Here is a 16,643-nt window from a genome sequence, read left to right on the forward strand (position 1 = left end):
CTGGTTCAGGCATAAAGCTCTGACTCATGACACTGCACTTCTCCCTACCAGTACTTCCATGGCCTGAAATCTGATCTATAATTAGGGCATTTCTAAAACAAAAGAATATGAACTTCAAAGCTCCGTTTCACAGCAGATTTTCAAAAGCTGAACCTTTCCGTTGCTGTAAGTCCAAAAAGAAGACAAGCTGTTCTTTAGACATGGTGGGGGGGGGGGGGGATGACACCACACCTGCATTGTTCCCATACATCACTATATCTATCACTAACAGCATCTTTGACCCAACTCCTGAGTATGCTGGCACCTTGTATACCATAAAAGACTCATCAGGAATGATTCAGCCTTTGGCATGAGAGTTCTGTTCTCATTAAATGCCATAATAAATCCTGATTTGACTTAAGGAGGTCCTGTCTCAATGCAGTGCACCCACAAGCTCCTACAGAGAGTAGCTTTCACCTGCAGCAACTGCTCTTAGCATCCTTCAGGGACTGCTAGGGTGAAACCAAGAAACTGAATAAGCACAACATAGGATTCTAGACACTGAAGGTGGGAAATAGCTAAAGGGTGGCTTGATGTGGCCCTTTCCCTCATATCCTTCCCTTCTATTACTGACTCCATCATGCTAAAAGCAGTTTTATCACAGGGATTTAATAATCAAGTTTTAATCAACTTCATTCCTGCCTTCCTGAGACTCGGATATGAAAACAACAAACCTGCCTAAATGTACCTAATGAAAAATATTTTATCCTTATACTCAGAAAATCCAGCATCTCTTTAATACCAAGTTTTCCTAGTATATTTTGTACCTGTATGTTGTATCTCAGTGCCCTTCCTACCACAAGACAGAAATAAGCACATGAGTATCAGAGCCGCTTGTTCCTTTGAGCCTACGATCAACAGGCCCCGATCACACTGGAGTAGTAAATCCTGTTGAAGGAGAAATGACAGAAAGCAATTGCCACAAAGGATGATTTTGTCTCAGAAGGAGACAACTATGAACAAAATGGGCTGCGCAAAGACTCACAATGTTATCTTTGCCAACTCAGCCACAAGGCAGAATCCATTGTCACTCCTGGCACCAGAATTAGCCCTGCAGGCATTTGTGTGACCACTTATGAAAGCCATTCAAGGAAAGACAGACACTCAGCAGCTCTCCAGGTCATCAACTCCACTGCTTTGCAACTCCCTTCCCACTACTGGAAGCTTTAGGATATTTGAGTTTTAAGCCTATTACTAGTTGTCTTTTTTACTGTGGTTTTGCAGTAAATGCAAACATAGCAGCTATGTTTTACATACTTTAAAACTTGTATTACTCCTAGCAAGATGTGCCTGAAATTCACCTGAATAATCACAACATGGCCTGGAGCCTTTCTCCAGTGCTGTGACTCTTAGCATATGTGGTAAAGAAAGCACTACACCATTACTGTCATTATTGTTGCTGAAAGATTAGCACTTCCTCATTAATACTCTCATTGGCAACATTCAGACCAATGTTATTTTTAGTCTAAAACTCTGAATCTAATAAAGAGATGCCCAAATTGCATTTGTATTTGTCATATTCAATGAGCCAAAATTTAATTAGATTGAAGACATTATCATTGGCAGAAGCACTTGAGCTCACTAACTGTCATTGCTTAATACTTTAATTTTAATTATTTCCTTTATTGCCAGTCAGTTCTCCTCCTACCAAGAGTTTCCATGAGCTGCATCACTCATGCTGTTTGAAGTCATGTTCAGTGAACACGCTTCCTTACAATTAGAAATTGTCAGAGGAATTGCTGGAAGCAGATCTGGCCTGCCACACTGTTCTCGTTCAGCAAATGGGAAAAGCTCTATTCCCCTTCAGCAGAGCACACAAAAGTAAGGAGTTCCATTTATCTGAGGGTTGCAGTGTAGCATGTGCCACCCAGAAAGGCACAGAAAGGATTTTCTAATGCTATGGATTTTGAATCCCCATAGACTTTCAGAAGAGTTTGAAGATTATAATAACCTGCTCTTCATCCCTCTTGGAAAGGGAAAAAAAGAAGAAAAAGAAATTCTCTAATGGTCTCCCAAAGGGGTGAAGTTCAGTTGTGGAAGGAGATGATGGTATCTCCTTTGGCAGGAGAGCTCTCATGAGAGCTTTGAGCAAGTGCCATGATTGACAAATAAGTTCTGTGATAATGAAGGGCTGCACAGAATCCTTTGGAAGAGAAGTCTTTGGAAACCAAATGACACGAAACAGGAATGGACTCACAAGAACTAAATGCAACAAATGCACAGGATCTTGCAGAATAACGCTGAAAGCACCATAACCATCAGCACTACCCACTAAGCTTGGAGGCGGGCAGCGTGTTTATAAACACAGTGAAACAGTGATGCAGAGTCATGGCATGGAACAGATCATTGATTAAACGGATGAGCAATTTGCCACAGTGCATTCGGCTTGCTGCAGGGATATAATAGATGGCTTTGCAAAGTGCTTTAGAATGGTCGATTACACGGTTAAACCATACAGATGTCTGTGGCATCAGGAGCTGCTGGAGGACAGCCCTCTTGTATTTGTATATGTCAAAGACAAAATCCTTCTGTACAGCTTACTTGGTTTCAAATAACCAAAGTAAGGGTGGGATTTGCATTAAACCCAAATACTCTGCTTTCAGTTTCATGCTGAATGGCTGATGCTATATTAAAAAATGCTGAATAAACTAACCCAAGATCTTACATGACTTGCTTGCCCTGCTGAGTTTTCCTTGCTCCTGTGCACTGCAGCTACTGCCATTTGTTCCGATTTTCAGTCATTAATTTAACTAAGCAGAAAGAATGTTTTTCCTTCACCTAATACAGAACTAAGAGACTGTTTTATTATTTTACTGAGTGAAGATTAAGCTTTGGGGGATGAAGGAAATATAAATGAAAGAAAGAAGAATGGGGTAAAAAGCTAAGAACTATCTCTAATTTTGCCGTAATCGCTTTCTCTGTGGCTGATGATGATAGCTATCACTGCTGGTTCATCAGCTTCCAAGTGTACACTTTAGAAAAAAGATGGAGGTTTTTCCAGCTCACTGGGCTATTTCAGAACAAGCAATGAGAAAGTATTCAGTAAGACTTGGACTTGGCAATTTAGTCAAGAAAAGTTAACGAGACTGTCTCTTCTAGACAATATAATGCAAAAGTGACTCTGGCTGGCAACGTGCAGTGGTGTGGCTAAGCGTGGTTTCTGTTTCTAGACTAAAACTGCTGTTCCTGCAGCAGAGATGTGCTTTGCATTTCTCCCTCTGTATTAACATTAGTCTTCATGCAAAACTAAGATCTCTGAAAAGTATTATTATACTTTAACCTTTGTAATCCAGGAGACGCATAACTCACGTAATCAAACAACTACCTGTGACAGACTCAATCAGGAAAGAGCTCTCCCCATGGGAAATGAAATGTGCACATTTCCAAAACACTGTCAGCACTGGATCTCTTTTCTCACTGTGTCAGAGAATAACTTCCCAACTAAACATAGCAATGAGACTTTAAAGGAGTAAAGCAGCAAGACAAAAGCTGCGTAAGCCCCAATAAGAGTTAATGAATGCACTGAGTTCAAATAAGACTTTACATGCAGCAGAAATAAGTAAGAAAAATAATTCAAATGGTCCATAACTGAGAAATGTAATCATGTGGCTTTTCAAGCACGTGAGCAATTCCATTAATCTGCTTTACTTGCATTAGAGAAACTACTCATACACGTAAACTCAAATATATGATTGTTTCCCTAACAGAAGAATGGCTAATGCAACTAAACGTTGTATGCATGCATTTAAATGTTTCAAGACACTTCATTCAGCACCTTATAAGCTAAAACATTTAAATTTGCTTTTGGTGGAAAATCTGTTCCCTGGATGCAAAACTTTCTCAGAAAGCACCATTTGAATTGTTACACAAAAGTATTTTGCTGAGAGTCAATAGCTGATCATCTAATGAAGGGTTCCAATATAATCAGTCACAACCAACTGAAAGAGCTTGTGTTCTACACGTGTTTAGTATGCTGCAAAAACAATACAAAAAAAGCGTTCTTAAATAAAATCAAGTAATAAATGGGGGTGAACAACAATTCTTTGCTCAGCTCTTAACAGTAAACTGCACTTGCAGAATACAGTTTCGAAGACTAAAAAAGTGACTATTTTCACACACACCCAAAAATTCCTTCACCAACAAGTACTTACTGTTCGGATTGTCACAGGACTCCATTATGCATTTCTTAGCATCTCTGATCATACAATGATTATTAATTGTATTCATTCTGCCTGAAAGTACTGGGTGTTTTGCAGCTTATGTACCATAATCCCGTATTTTATTTTGGGGATGCTGTTATTATTTACTCTGAACAAACAGACATGTCCACACCAGTATCTCTGAAACTAAAATAAAATGTCCACCAGCAAGATGATGTCTGAGATGTCTCCTGTGACAAGCAGTGGCTGAACCTGAGGTCAGTCAGTCGATAATGCGCTGCACCTTATGCTGGGTGAAATGTAAACAGGGAAGATAAATAATAAATTAATTTTATGATAAAAAATGAATTTTATTCACAGCTTCCTTTTCTGTTTTAGCTGTTAAACATGAAGTTTGACAGATGCTGCCTTCAGAGCAGAGCACTGGCTCACCCTGATGCATATTCTGTAGTCACATTTGAGTCAGCATTTGAGAGGACCTGTTGCCATATGGAAAATCAGGGACAATTACTCTAAATAATTACATCAGTTTACTGCTGCCTGTTGCCAAGAGAAACAAGTCCTGTTGGTAATATCCACTTGTGTTGCCAAGTAACTTAATCTGGAGGGGAAACTAAATATGCTCCAGTACTAGCATTTCCCTAACAATAAATATCCTTTCTAACTGATATCATCATGGCTCATAACCACATCTTTGTCCTGGTAATTTCCTAAGGTAATCTCTGCTAAGTTATGGGTTGGTGACCTCAGAGGTACAAGTTATCACACCTCCTTGAGACGTGCTTGGAGATGGTATCCAAGTACAAATAGGGCAGTCTAGGCTTCCTTCCCTAGTCTCTGGGGAGAAAATGGAACTTTTTAAGGCGAGTGAGATTTAACAGACTAAATGAACTGCATGGCAGAAAGCAGATGGTTTTGTATTGATGAGGAGGCCCAGGGGAGATGGTGTTGGCTTTACTAAGCTCTGGAGCTAGAGAAGACAAATCCAGGTTAGGCACTGTCCCACCCAGGCTGCCAGCAGAAAGGGAAGCCAGTCCTGGTTAGCATGTTTAAACTTTTCCTTTGGCAGCAAAGCCTGGCCAGAGCGAGCCTGTTCTGTAAAACGTGTAGGCTGGGATTTTCAGACTACAATGCTGTTTGTATTTGAACTCAGCACAGCTGCAAGTGCGAGTGAGGCCTCTTACTCAGGAGCTTAAAGCAGACAGAAATACTGGCTGGAGTTACCAAGGGAAGACAAACTGGTCCTGGCACCTCCCTCACGCTCCTGCCACAGGCACTTGCGCTGTTCTTCAGCCAGTCCTGCTACGCCTTTCAGGTCATCATCACTCATAAACTTCAAAACCCTGCTGTTTAAGTGCCGTCATCCAAATTGTTATAGACAGCAACTTACTGTTTCTCATTGTGCTTTCCATTTGAATTTCATTCCAGCTAGAAAAGACAGCACCAGAATCCCTCTTTTTGTCCCTCTCAAGTTTATTGCATTGAGCAGGCTTCCCCTCCTCAGCTGCTCACACTGCAATTCTTGTCTTCTGTCTTTAGCTTTCTGAAACCATTGAACACAGCCCTAAAGAAACCACTTCTGCTTTATGCACCACTTCACCGCAGCAAACAACTGCAACGTGGTGACAAGCACTTTCTTGTCTCACTAAAGTCACTATGTGCCATTTTAATTCAACTGTTTCTAAAAAGTGCTTGATAAATTCTAACATATTGTAGCTTCCCCATAGCTAATAACATGAACAGCACTATTCAGATGGATGCCTGACAGGCCCTTTATTTAAGGCTTATATTACACAAAGCACTTTGCAGTCTTAAGTGATTCCTCCCTAATCCAATTGAACTTGTTGATTCAAAACCTACCCTGCAGTCCCTGATGATGGTGACTTGACAGAAACTACAGAGCTTCTTGTGATTTTCTGTTTTCTGTGTGCTGTCACCGATTTGTTTTGCTGTGCTTATGCACTCTCACATGTTGACAGCCTCTAATCAACATCTAGGACCCTGTGGTGGTTGGGGGTATGGGGTGTTTTTCACTATGAAAACCAATCCCATGCAGCTGTCAGAACAGAACCCTCTTTTTTTTTTTGTTCTCTTCTTTTTTTTTGGAAAAAGGTACCACAGAGAATGACTTCACAATGCACGTACAAACTTCCCACCTGTACGAGGAATGCCGATGGCAAGAAAATGAATTCCAGTGTTACAAAGGCCTTATCTTCACCTTTGTTCCAACAGACCAACTTTGTCCATGACATCCTCTGTACATGAAACCCCTAATTCTTCATGCCTCACCAGTATGTTGAATCAGGGTATAAATACTCTCTGATTTGGACAGCTCTTTGGACAGCCCTTCTCATTTCAGATTTTTTTCAGAGGACCCCTTTCTATAATGAGATCTACAGAAGAAGAGAATGTTCTGCTGTATTATATTGTTTACCTTCAAGTATATTTTATAGAATTAATTCTGTGAGGAAAACCGTTCTGTCAGAGCAAATTAACCATTGAATGCTTCCAGATGTATCTTCCCACTGATTATCATTTGTCTCTATTTTTTTAGGTCAAATCCTTAATCTGTATTTTAAAAACTACCTGGCACAAGGAACATTTTCAACCAGGGTGTCTGGAGAAGTCACATTTCCAGTACAGAGCTCCGCCATTCCACTCAAACCATTTTACTTGCATAAACACACGTAGTTTTCTTTAAAGAAATTAACATGTATTAGTGCGCAGGGCACAGCATGTATTGAATCAATTCTTTGTAATACAAATAAGGAAATATATAAGTACATAGAGAAGTCTGTGTAGCTTCTCTTGTACTAATGGAGGTTGTTCCTTTGTCGTCTCGATTCTAATAATGTGTACAAATTGGCATTGACAATATACAGTTATTTGCTTCCTAAAGTCCTAACTTCCTATGTGTTTCCGAAGGTCACAGGGACTCAGCAAACCTGAAATAATCATTTTAATTCCCAGTCTTTTTATTTCACTACAATGCAATTATCTGATAGATTTTTATGTAGACTTATTTACCGGTTTTCTTTTCCTGTCGGGTAAGTATACAGTAACTAAATTAACTTCAATTAGGTAACTGACACCAATAGTTAAAACTTAATGGCATTTTAAAAATTACAGAAGTAATCCAAGCATAAAAATTATTCTTTACGATACCATTTCAGAGCAGTGGCACCAAATCCTTACCATACAATAGCCTATGACTCAGAAGCATTAAACACATCATCACATTTTCCTTCTACCTAAGTTACATATTCCTTGAGTTATATACAGTGTCCTTTTTTTCCCTTTTTATATTTGGACTAAAGCATTTTTAGAAGATAACAAAATACAAAACAGAATATTCAGCATCTTTATAATTAGTGTATTAAATTAGGTCTTTAGTTATACATATGCAACCCTATGGCTTTTAGAAATCAGAATTTTCCCTTTTGTATATGCACACAATGATATGTCTGTCTTGTGTTTCCCTTCTAGCCTTGCCAGTAGAGTATTTTAAAGATGATACACTCTCAGACAAGCCATCATCCCAAGAAGCCCAAAGCACCTTGATATAGAGACCCACTTGAATGTAAGCACACATTTAAATCCAGCATAAGTCTGTGCACTTTTCAGTACCCAGAGAGTCTTAAAGATAAGTGTATGCCTAATTTTTATGCTGAAAGGGGGCTAGAAGCAAGTTGTATCCTCTGAAGGAGCAGAATATTTGCAATACCCCAGTACAGATTAATGATGCTCTTTGAATACAGCAGGAAGAGGAAAGCCTCCATTAACAAAAGTGCAGACCATGAATCAACAAATGCTGGTAACTGTAATAAGCAAGAAAATACTTCAGCTCATGGTGAACCACCATTTTCATCCTGTGCTGCATTTGGCTTTCAGATAATATAGGTTAACTGGCTGCACTGAAGAGAATGACATGCCGTCTTTAACATTACTTGCCTTTTACTGAAGAGGAAGGATATCAGTGTTTTGGGAGAACTCCATGATACATGTCTGTATGATACAACACTGCTAGTGTGAAATTACTAGTTATAATATAATTTGCATGAGAAAAACTTACTTGAAGGCATTGGCATCTCCATGGACCTTGTAGTTGTCTGCACTGATTCTTGAGATAACTCTTGTGACAGCAATGAGAATACCAATATTGACCTGAAGAAGGAACAAGACTTGGTTAGGACAGTGAGTATCGACTCTGTCAGAGGTGCAAACTGCCCTCAGAATGTATTGTACAAATACAACAGAAAATAGGAACTCTCTGTGTTGTATTTATTTGGCAAACGAGGTTTCCAACTTTGGACTGGCATAGCTTGAGTCTTGTCAGTGGATTTCCCTCTTGCTGCAGTGGGTTTTTTCTGCTTCTGCTTTCTTTCCTTCAGGAACAGTCCTTGCCTGTCTAGGATAAGGCTGGATTGATAGATTGCTTCACAGCTAAAGAAGTGCTCAGCATCCCTACTGTACAAATAAATACCTTAATAGTCTACTACCAGCTGACAAATCAGACAGAAACTTCAGTGAGCAGGGCCATGTGTCTGCGTGCTCTTTGGTTTCGTGTTTGCATGCGGACAGACTTCAGAAAGCACTTCCCAGTCAGCAATTCCTGTTTCTTACTGAAGTCTGTTTGCAATTTAAGCACGAGATTATTTTAAAAAAGCAATGAGGAAAAGCCTGAACTCTGCTCTTCTAAAGCCCTGCTCTTTTTGATGTCAGGACCAACGAAATGAAAAGAACTCCCACCAGAAAAGTAGGAAATCTTGAAAAGACTAAGGCTGAAAATGTCTAACAAAAGAGAGTTTGCTCTGGCATCACAGGTGAATAAAGAAGAAAATCTTTACCACTTAAAGGAAATGTGGCAAAGATTGTCTTGCTGTGCAAGGACCTTGGGTTTAAAGAAAAAAAGGGAGAGAACATTAAGGTGAAAGATGCATTTTCCCCTTCCTGTCCGGAGTTACACATCTGCTGCAAAGCTGAGATTTAGCATCAAGTTAAGAACAAGGGTAGACAAAACTATGCTGAACTAAAGAACAAAAAGAGAAGGTTTAAAATCATGCTGTTGCTCAGTTAAAATTCAATCACTGTATCCTATTTTGACACATATATTGTAATTCTCAGGATGAGAGGGTGAATTACAAAATGTCTGACAGCAATGGTTTCATTGGTATGTTTCAACTCTGACCACTCTTAATTTTAGATTTCTAAGGGCAGATCATCACCTGTGTAAAGTAGGAACATATCTGTGATAGTTCATTTCTGCCACAGCTTTTTAGCCTGTTCAAAGAATACCTGACAGCCTTTCAATTACAAGTGCACTTGTTCAGTCAGCTTTACAGAGATGAATGAGAGGTGAAATCAAAGGCCTTGGGATCATTTTCCCTATTCCCACCAAATCATATTTCGTAAATAACTTTTGTAAATTTACTGAGGTGGTAACAAGCATTTTTGAGAAACCCATTTATATGCTAAATATGCACATTAACTGAAGCAGCAAATGAGGAACCTGACCAAGTTGAACTCTCTCTTCCCTCTCTTCTCCAAACTGTCCAATTTTCTGACACATTGACCAAATGACCATCATCATTACTCCAGCTTTCATGGGAATTACACAGAAAATGCCTCTCTATACCCTTAACTTCTTTCCCGACATACTCTCTTTCAGCAGCCTTTTATAGTCTTTTATCCAAAATATCAGTCACTTTATTAGTCACATTTTGACACCTCCTTGTGGATGTCTCACTGACAGTTCAAGTTTACCCTGCCACAGTCCAGAATCCCTTTGTCTGATGACTGCAAACACTCCTGCCAGCTTTACTAAACTCTAATGCTTTCTTCCATTCCCAATTCTTTTTAGATACTCCCAGCTTTTGCTTTCTGCATAGCATTTTTAAAAATACACAAATTATGACTAAATAATGTACATTAAGGTACTCTCCCCAAAAGTGAAGCCTCATTCTTCAACTTCAAAATTTCCTGCATCCCACAAAAACCAATGAAAGTTGTGAATGATCAGCACCAGCACCTGAGCACTCAGCATCTTGTAAATTCTCTCTGTACTGGACATGAAAGCTAAAATCTGGTCATGAAAACAGCACAAGCAGGATAGTCTTGAAGGAGACAAAAATTTGATGGCTTTCTAAAGCACAAAATGTCCAGCATTTCTGGCTGAATTTTAGTTTCTTCATATAAAAGACATTAAATTGAAAGTTAATTTCCTAGGAATTCTGGATGTCCTAAAGTGGAAATTGAAAAAGGCCTAGAGTTTCTCTTGTGCAGTCAGTGTGAATACGTGTCTTTCCAGGGAGCATCAGTAATACATTTAAAGATGAGAAGGAAACATTGTGCTCTCACTGCTGATAAAAACCAATGTACTTGTAAAATTAGCGAGGAACCATTACACTCCAGTACCCAAGTTCTGTAGTTAGATTTCCTGAACTACTTAAAAATTCTGGCGTAGGTGTTTTGAGAAACCACAGTTATCCCATCCAGCCTAAACAAAGAGATTAGCTACAAATGTCTGTCTTTGTTAATGTTTCAGTAAGTAAAGCATGGAGGTATTTCCACTGCTCTTATTAATGGGAAACCAAAACACCGCCACTGAATTGTTCTTCCAGTGATTTTTTTTTGGCATCTGATGTAAATACTTTGCCAGTGATTTGAATGGGAGAGTGCTTAGTTGATGAAACACCCATTGTGCTTTAACCTGTATCAGAATGTTCAAACTAGGAGAATATAAACATTTAGATAAGGGAACTATAAATAGCTGCTGTTTCATACTCTTCTGAAAGCCCACATTACCTGACGGTTGCCGTGCCTAAATTACACAGGAATTTAAGAATACTTTTGTTTGCAGGTACTGGCCACACTCTACTTACAAAAAAAAACCTAGCTCAGAACACCAGTGCTTGTTTCCCAGCTCACAGGATTCCTTTCAAGGCAGCTTATCCAACCCCAGCCACTTGCAGATCTCTGTGAAATCAGCAAGAGCTGCCAGTTCCCATTACTGTGGGGCTTGATCCAACACCCACCAGGGCCCATGGAAAAATCCCAATGACATCAGGGAGCTCTGGCTCACTGTAGTGAGAGCTTCATCTGACTGAAAATTACCAGATCAGGAAGAGAGTTAAATGGGTAAAAAGGACCTCTTTCAAAATCTTCTCTCATCAAAATGTTGAGGGACCAGACACAGTGAGACAGATTCCTTCCTCACTTCGGTTTTCTCTTTTTTTTCTAGAGGTTTCGCCTAGACTTCCTCCAAGTCTCATGAGATTTTTGTTTCTTCTTTAGTACAGTGCAGAAATCCCATGTGTAAAACCCTCCGATGTGGTGTGTTGCATCCTAGCCAAGAAAAGGCTTGGCAGCACAAAGGAGCTATAAACAAGAATAAAACATATTGCTTTAATTAAATCCATTGACCAGCTTTCCTCTAAAACCACAACTATTTTAGGCTCCACTTCAGTTTTGGGCAATGCTACAAGGAATTATAACTGACTCTTCCAATCTAAGGTTTAACATACTTGCTCATGGCGTGAGGCCTTACTGTGACTGCAGTGGTTGCACACCACTGCTGCAAGCTGTTGCAGCTGCAGCCCATTGCTGGGCAGATCAGCAGTTACTGGGTATTCTGCATTTCCAAACACAGCTACTTGATTAAAATAGATCAGTGTCAGAATGATTTTTGAAAAGCCTGATTCCACTTTTAGCTATCCCTGAGCAATTCCAACTACAGATGGAATAGACTAAATTGAGTTATTTTAGACTTCTGTGTACATTAGTTCATATTAATGCATGTAGTGTCAACACCAGTCAGAGCTGAATAGCAGAGCAAAATTTCAAGGTTTGAAATACACAATAATTAATAGAATGTAACAGATCCCTGACTTCTCCTCTTTCCTAATATTAATCCTTAATTTTTAATTTCTTACAGTCTGTCCTCTTGTTCAAAAAAATGTCACATGCTTTCCTGTTAAGAAATTTAATTTTAAAACGAAAGGAATTTAAGTTTAAAACAGTGTAACAGAGGGGTTTAGTAGCTGTGGTCTGTTTATTTATGCTCAAATCCACCACAGCACTGAGCTATATACTTGATTTCAAGGACTCTGAGGAATCATACCGTCTCGGGGCCTTTAAACACTATGGGTCCAATTCTGTCACCCTTCCCTGTGATGTCTAATAAGGGACACAAGTTGTCACTTTTCCATCAGTGGCCTTAGGTGCAGAGTTAGACTCTCAGCATACAGAAGTCTGCAGTGGTACATAAAGGTATGAATAAATATCAGGAGGAAGAGCGCTTACTTTATCAGGTATGATCAGCAAGTATAAGGAGGAGAATTTCTTTTATATATCGAATGTTCATAAGCAAGTACCAACTAAAGTCAGTGATGGCAAGCTCAGCCTGGGCCTCAAGTTCTTTGGAGTCCTATCTGAAGACAGTAGTTACAAATCCCCCACATCATCAAATCCTTACAGTATGCTAATGGAAATCATTTAGCTCCATAAAAATGCTGTTTATCTGTAAGACTTGTAAAACACACCAGACAAATAACTACTTGCAGAGAAAACAACAGAAAGGACTTGTCACTGCAGCCAGGTATCTTCCCCCACAATGGACCATTCACTGCCTGCAGCACGCCCACTGCTCCCTGTACACAGATGCTTTCCACAGAATTTCCTTAATGCTGCCATATCTATGGAAGCAGACCAAGCCAGCAGATGGTTGATAACAAACAAAGCCTTCTGCCAGAGATGTAATGTCTTGTTCCAAACATTCAGGTGCTTTGTCAAGTTTCTTCTTCCTTTGAAGGCATATCCCAGGCCAACTCTGATTGAGCATAGCTTGGCCTTCAAATCAATAGCAACAATTTTTTTGCATAAATGCCTTAAGAGAATGTAGAGGCTTGAGCACTGTGGGTGAGAGAGAGTGATCTTTAAACCTTCAGATGCAGGTAGAAGCCAAAAGACCTACTCATAGAAGGAAATATTTCCTTCATCACATCCCTTGACTCAACGCCCAAGGAAAGAGCACTTTGAGTATGGGAATCCATAAAGGGCTGGGAGGTTCTGTGAATTACTCCCTAGAAAAGTATGTGTGGTTTTTTTCCCAGTCACACTCCTACCACATCATTCTGTTTGAAGGCTCCTTGATGTCTATATTGCCTGTGGCAGGACAAAAGTAGACTGTGTCTGCCTAGTCTCTAGGGAGTGGGAGTTGAAAAGAGGTCCCCCTGTTTTCTTCACAGCATAATCCTTTTTTCTTGGCAGAGAGAAACTGTGGATGGAAGTAGTCAAAACCTGCTTTTTGAGAAGCATTTTCAGAGCTAAACACTAGTTCATGCAACTAGTAGCTGATTTGTTATTTAAAGAGCACAGGCACACACAAAATAGTGTTTAGCTTCCTTATTTCCCTATAGGCACTAGCACATTTTTCAGCTTGCATATTCAATGCCCAGAGAGAATAATTTGTCAGCTAGCTTGCTGCTATTCTGGGCAGAGCTGGGATTACACTATTTAACAAATTGCTCTACATGGATCAACCTTGTGAGATCACTCCTTCTCAAAATATTTGTATCCCTACAAGAATACAGCTTGAACTGCACAAATGCTGTATATCATAAGTGAGAGCCACACAGACAAACCCTTACTTCCACTGGCAAGCAGATACACATGCAAACTGTTGAAGGCTGTGCTCACTCAGGTGAGTAAGCCTTGCACTATTAATCACATATTGTGATTAATACCATGTTTGGAGAGAGCTGGGAAAGACCCGATTGTACTGATTGCATCTCATTTCCTCCTTTGCTGCTAAAGGATGGCCAGAAAGTGAGTGCTAATGTGAGAAGGAGACATTTGAATATTAGGTTATTTTAATTGCTCTCTAATCATCAATATCTAAATATCTTTGAATACAAACTGACATACAGAAAGTACAAGGTACAGGCCAACAAATTTTGTTGCAACAAAGTCCAGAGCTGTTTAACTAGCTCTAATCCAGTGATCAACATTTCTTATTTACACACATATGTTTTCACTTAGGTAAAATACACCTGCCCTTACTGCACAGGGTCTTTCAAGTGTTGCATTAATAATTTAATTAAAATGTTAACATGAGATAATTTCCATCATCATTATAGCAACTGTATTTTTTTTGCAGTATGCTTACTCAGCCTGGCTTTTCAGGGACAGTATCTTGGGTGGAAGATGCTGGACTGGGCTGGGCTGCAGTATAAAAGAGGCTGACTTCACTCTCTGCCAGGAAAAAGCCAGCCAAGAAGCCACCTTTTGCTTGCCAAATAATTATAGAAATATGGTAAATACTAGCTCTCTATGGATAGCTCCCCTTTCTTCCTTTGGCTTGTGAGCATGATTTATGGGGTTTTTCCATGTAATAAAATTTTGGGAAATTTCTATGTGCTTCCATTGAAATCCTAGCTTTCTTAAGGAAATGCAAGGTACAATCAGTGGCTCCTCTTGATGCTCCTCCATGTAAGTAGTCAGGATCTGACCTTCCTTAAACACCACAGCAGGCACACTCTGGTCTAGATTTGGGCTCATGCCTTTAAAATCTAAGCAAAGCTTTAAAGGCAACCAGTGAGTCTTTTCCATGTTCATATTGTCACTCTGACATTATAACCTGCAGCAAAAATTGTAGACGGCCTGATCAATTAAAGCATTGGAAACAGTGCTGAAGAGGAATAATCTCCCATTTAATCCCTGCAAACACCACTGGCTCCTTAGGTAATCACTGTGATTAGGCTAAAACTCACTGTATTTTAACGTGTGGGCATAATTAAACCGCTGTAGAGCCTTCATGTATTAGCACTGAAGCCATGAACCTGCACCCTCCCCTGGAAAGATGATGTTCATTATAGGTGGCAGAGGCATTTGTGGCAGCCACCTGACCCCAGCAAACTCACCTTCACAGCCCTCCTTGCTCAGCAGGACAAACTGCTGTACCTGACATTGAATCCAAAATCAGAGCGCAAATTCTTTATCACTGTAACAAGACAGGTCTGGAGGAGGCTTGTTACCTCCCCCAGAGCTCACCCCCAAGGTGACAACTCCTTTTTAACCACTGTTTTAACCCATTCCTGCTAGCTGCTGACTGCTTGCAAACTGCAGATGAGCATCTCTACTGAGAGCACTTGCAAAAGCTTCCAACACCAGGGAGGTGGAATTGGCCTTTCAGCTTTTACTGGTGTATATGAAACACAAGCCACAGAGTTTGTTCGTTTGAGGATCTTTCAGAGAATTATTAAAAAGCCCCATATTACTTGGTTCCACACAGTTATTGATGTCCCCAACAGGACTTTTTAACAAGAGGGCTGTCCCAGTATTTTAGGTTGTATTTTTGTCTTGGGATAGTGTGAGAATTAATATGTATATACTAATACACTACTGTGAACACCACAAAAAATTGGGTGAGGAACAAAGTAATTTTGGACCATTCACCTCTGCTGTGTCACTGGCCTGGCATCAGACCTTCAATAAGTTCTGCTGTGAGGCTCACACAGACATGGAACAAGGAAGCAGCAGCTATGGTTTTACCTACCAGAATTACAAACAACGCTGGTGCCACAAAAGCCCAGATTGCTCCATTCTCTAGTGAAAGCCAGCAGCTGCAGAGAAAAATTAGAATGATTTTAGATGGAACACATGGTCAATTAATTAGTAATGCTCTTAATTAAAAGGAAAAAAAAAAGCCTAAGAGAGCATGCAAGAAGACTGATGAATTTTAAAAGCAAGAAACCAGAGCATCAGTAAGAAGCTGCCTTTCCCTTCACACAGGGAATCTGAGGCAGGATCTCACTTTGATTTGGATCTTGCAGAGTCAGTGACAGCTATCTGCCCCAGCACGCCTTCAAATTGCGTTAGGGGCGGAAAGCTGGGAAGAAGGGAAACATTTTATTTGCTATTCATTGTTCCTGTACCCTGTATCACAGGCAGTGATTTCAGTGCCGTGAGCACCGTCATTGTAGCAAGAGACAAAGTGAAGCCCTCTGTGCCCTGCCTGGCTGGTGGCGAGGAAGAGGCTGGGAAACATGCTGTCAGCTTCACAAGTCTTTCTTGCAGCAGTGATGACGTAAGCTAGTTTACCACACACAAAATAACCCTTGCTCCAAATCTTTTGCTTATATTATGGTAGGAAAAAAACCACCTGTGGTGGGTTTGGTTTTTTTTTTTTTTTCAGATAAATTAGAAAGGAGCTTAACTAATTATCAAATTTTTTAACACTATGTGTTTAGGTCTTCAGGTGTTTAACTTCAGTGTTCTTCCAAAGATTATCTTCAATCAAAGGCTACTGCCATCCTATTAGAAGTGTTCCGGCCTGCGCTTTCCTCTGTGCGGGAGGTAGCAGGGTGCTCATGGTGGGAGGCCTGACACCTCTGCAGCAAGAGGGAAAAATAGGCAAAGCATCTCAGGAGCTTTTGTGCATCATCT

At 40.0% G+C, this 16,643-nt stretch overlaps 1 protein-coding gene across 3 annotated transcripts in view; it reads right to left on the bottom strand.

The window, feature by feature from the left end:
- Positions 1-16,643, bottom strand: part of ADGRD1 (adhesion G protein-coupled receptor D1) — a 140,557-nt gene that overhangs the window by 16,515 nt on the left and 107,399 nt on the right. For all 3 annotated transcript variants that reach the window (XM_061466146.1, XM_061466147.1, XM_061466145.1), the window contains 2 exons: positions 15,754-15,820; positions 8,272-8,363 (listed from right to left, as the gene is read on the bottom strand). In XM_061466146.1, coding sequence (XP_061322130.1) covers positions 8,272-8,363; positions 15,754-15,820 — 159 coding nt within the window. The remainder of the gene's footprint in view (positions 1-8,271; positions 8,364-15,753; positions 15,821-16,643) is intronic.

Source organism: Pezoporus flaviventris, unplaced genomic scaffold (genome assembly GCF_033815535.1).
Source record: "Pezoporus flaviventris isolate CSIRO_AGI_PZ_B2104156 unplaced genomic scaffold, CSIRO_AGI_Pfla_v1 ptg000041l, whole genome shotgun sequence".
Lineage (NCBI taxonomy): Eukaryota > Metazoa > Chordata > Aves > Psittaciformes > Psittacidae > Pezoporus > Pezoporus flaviventris.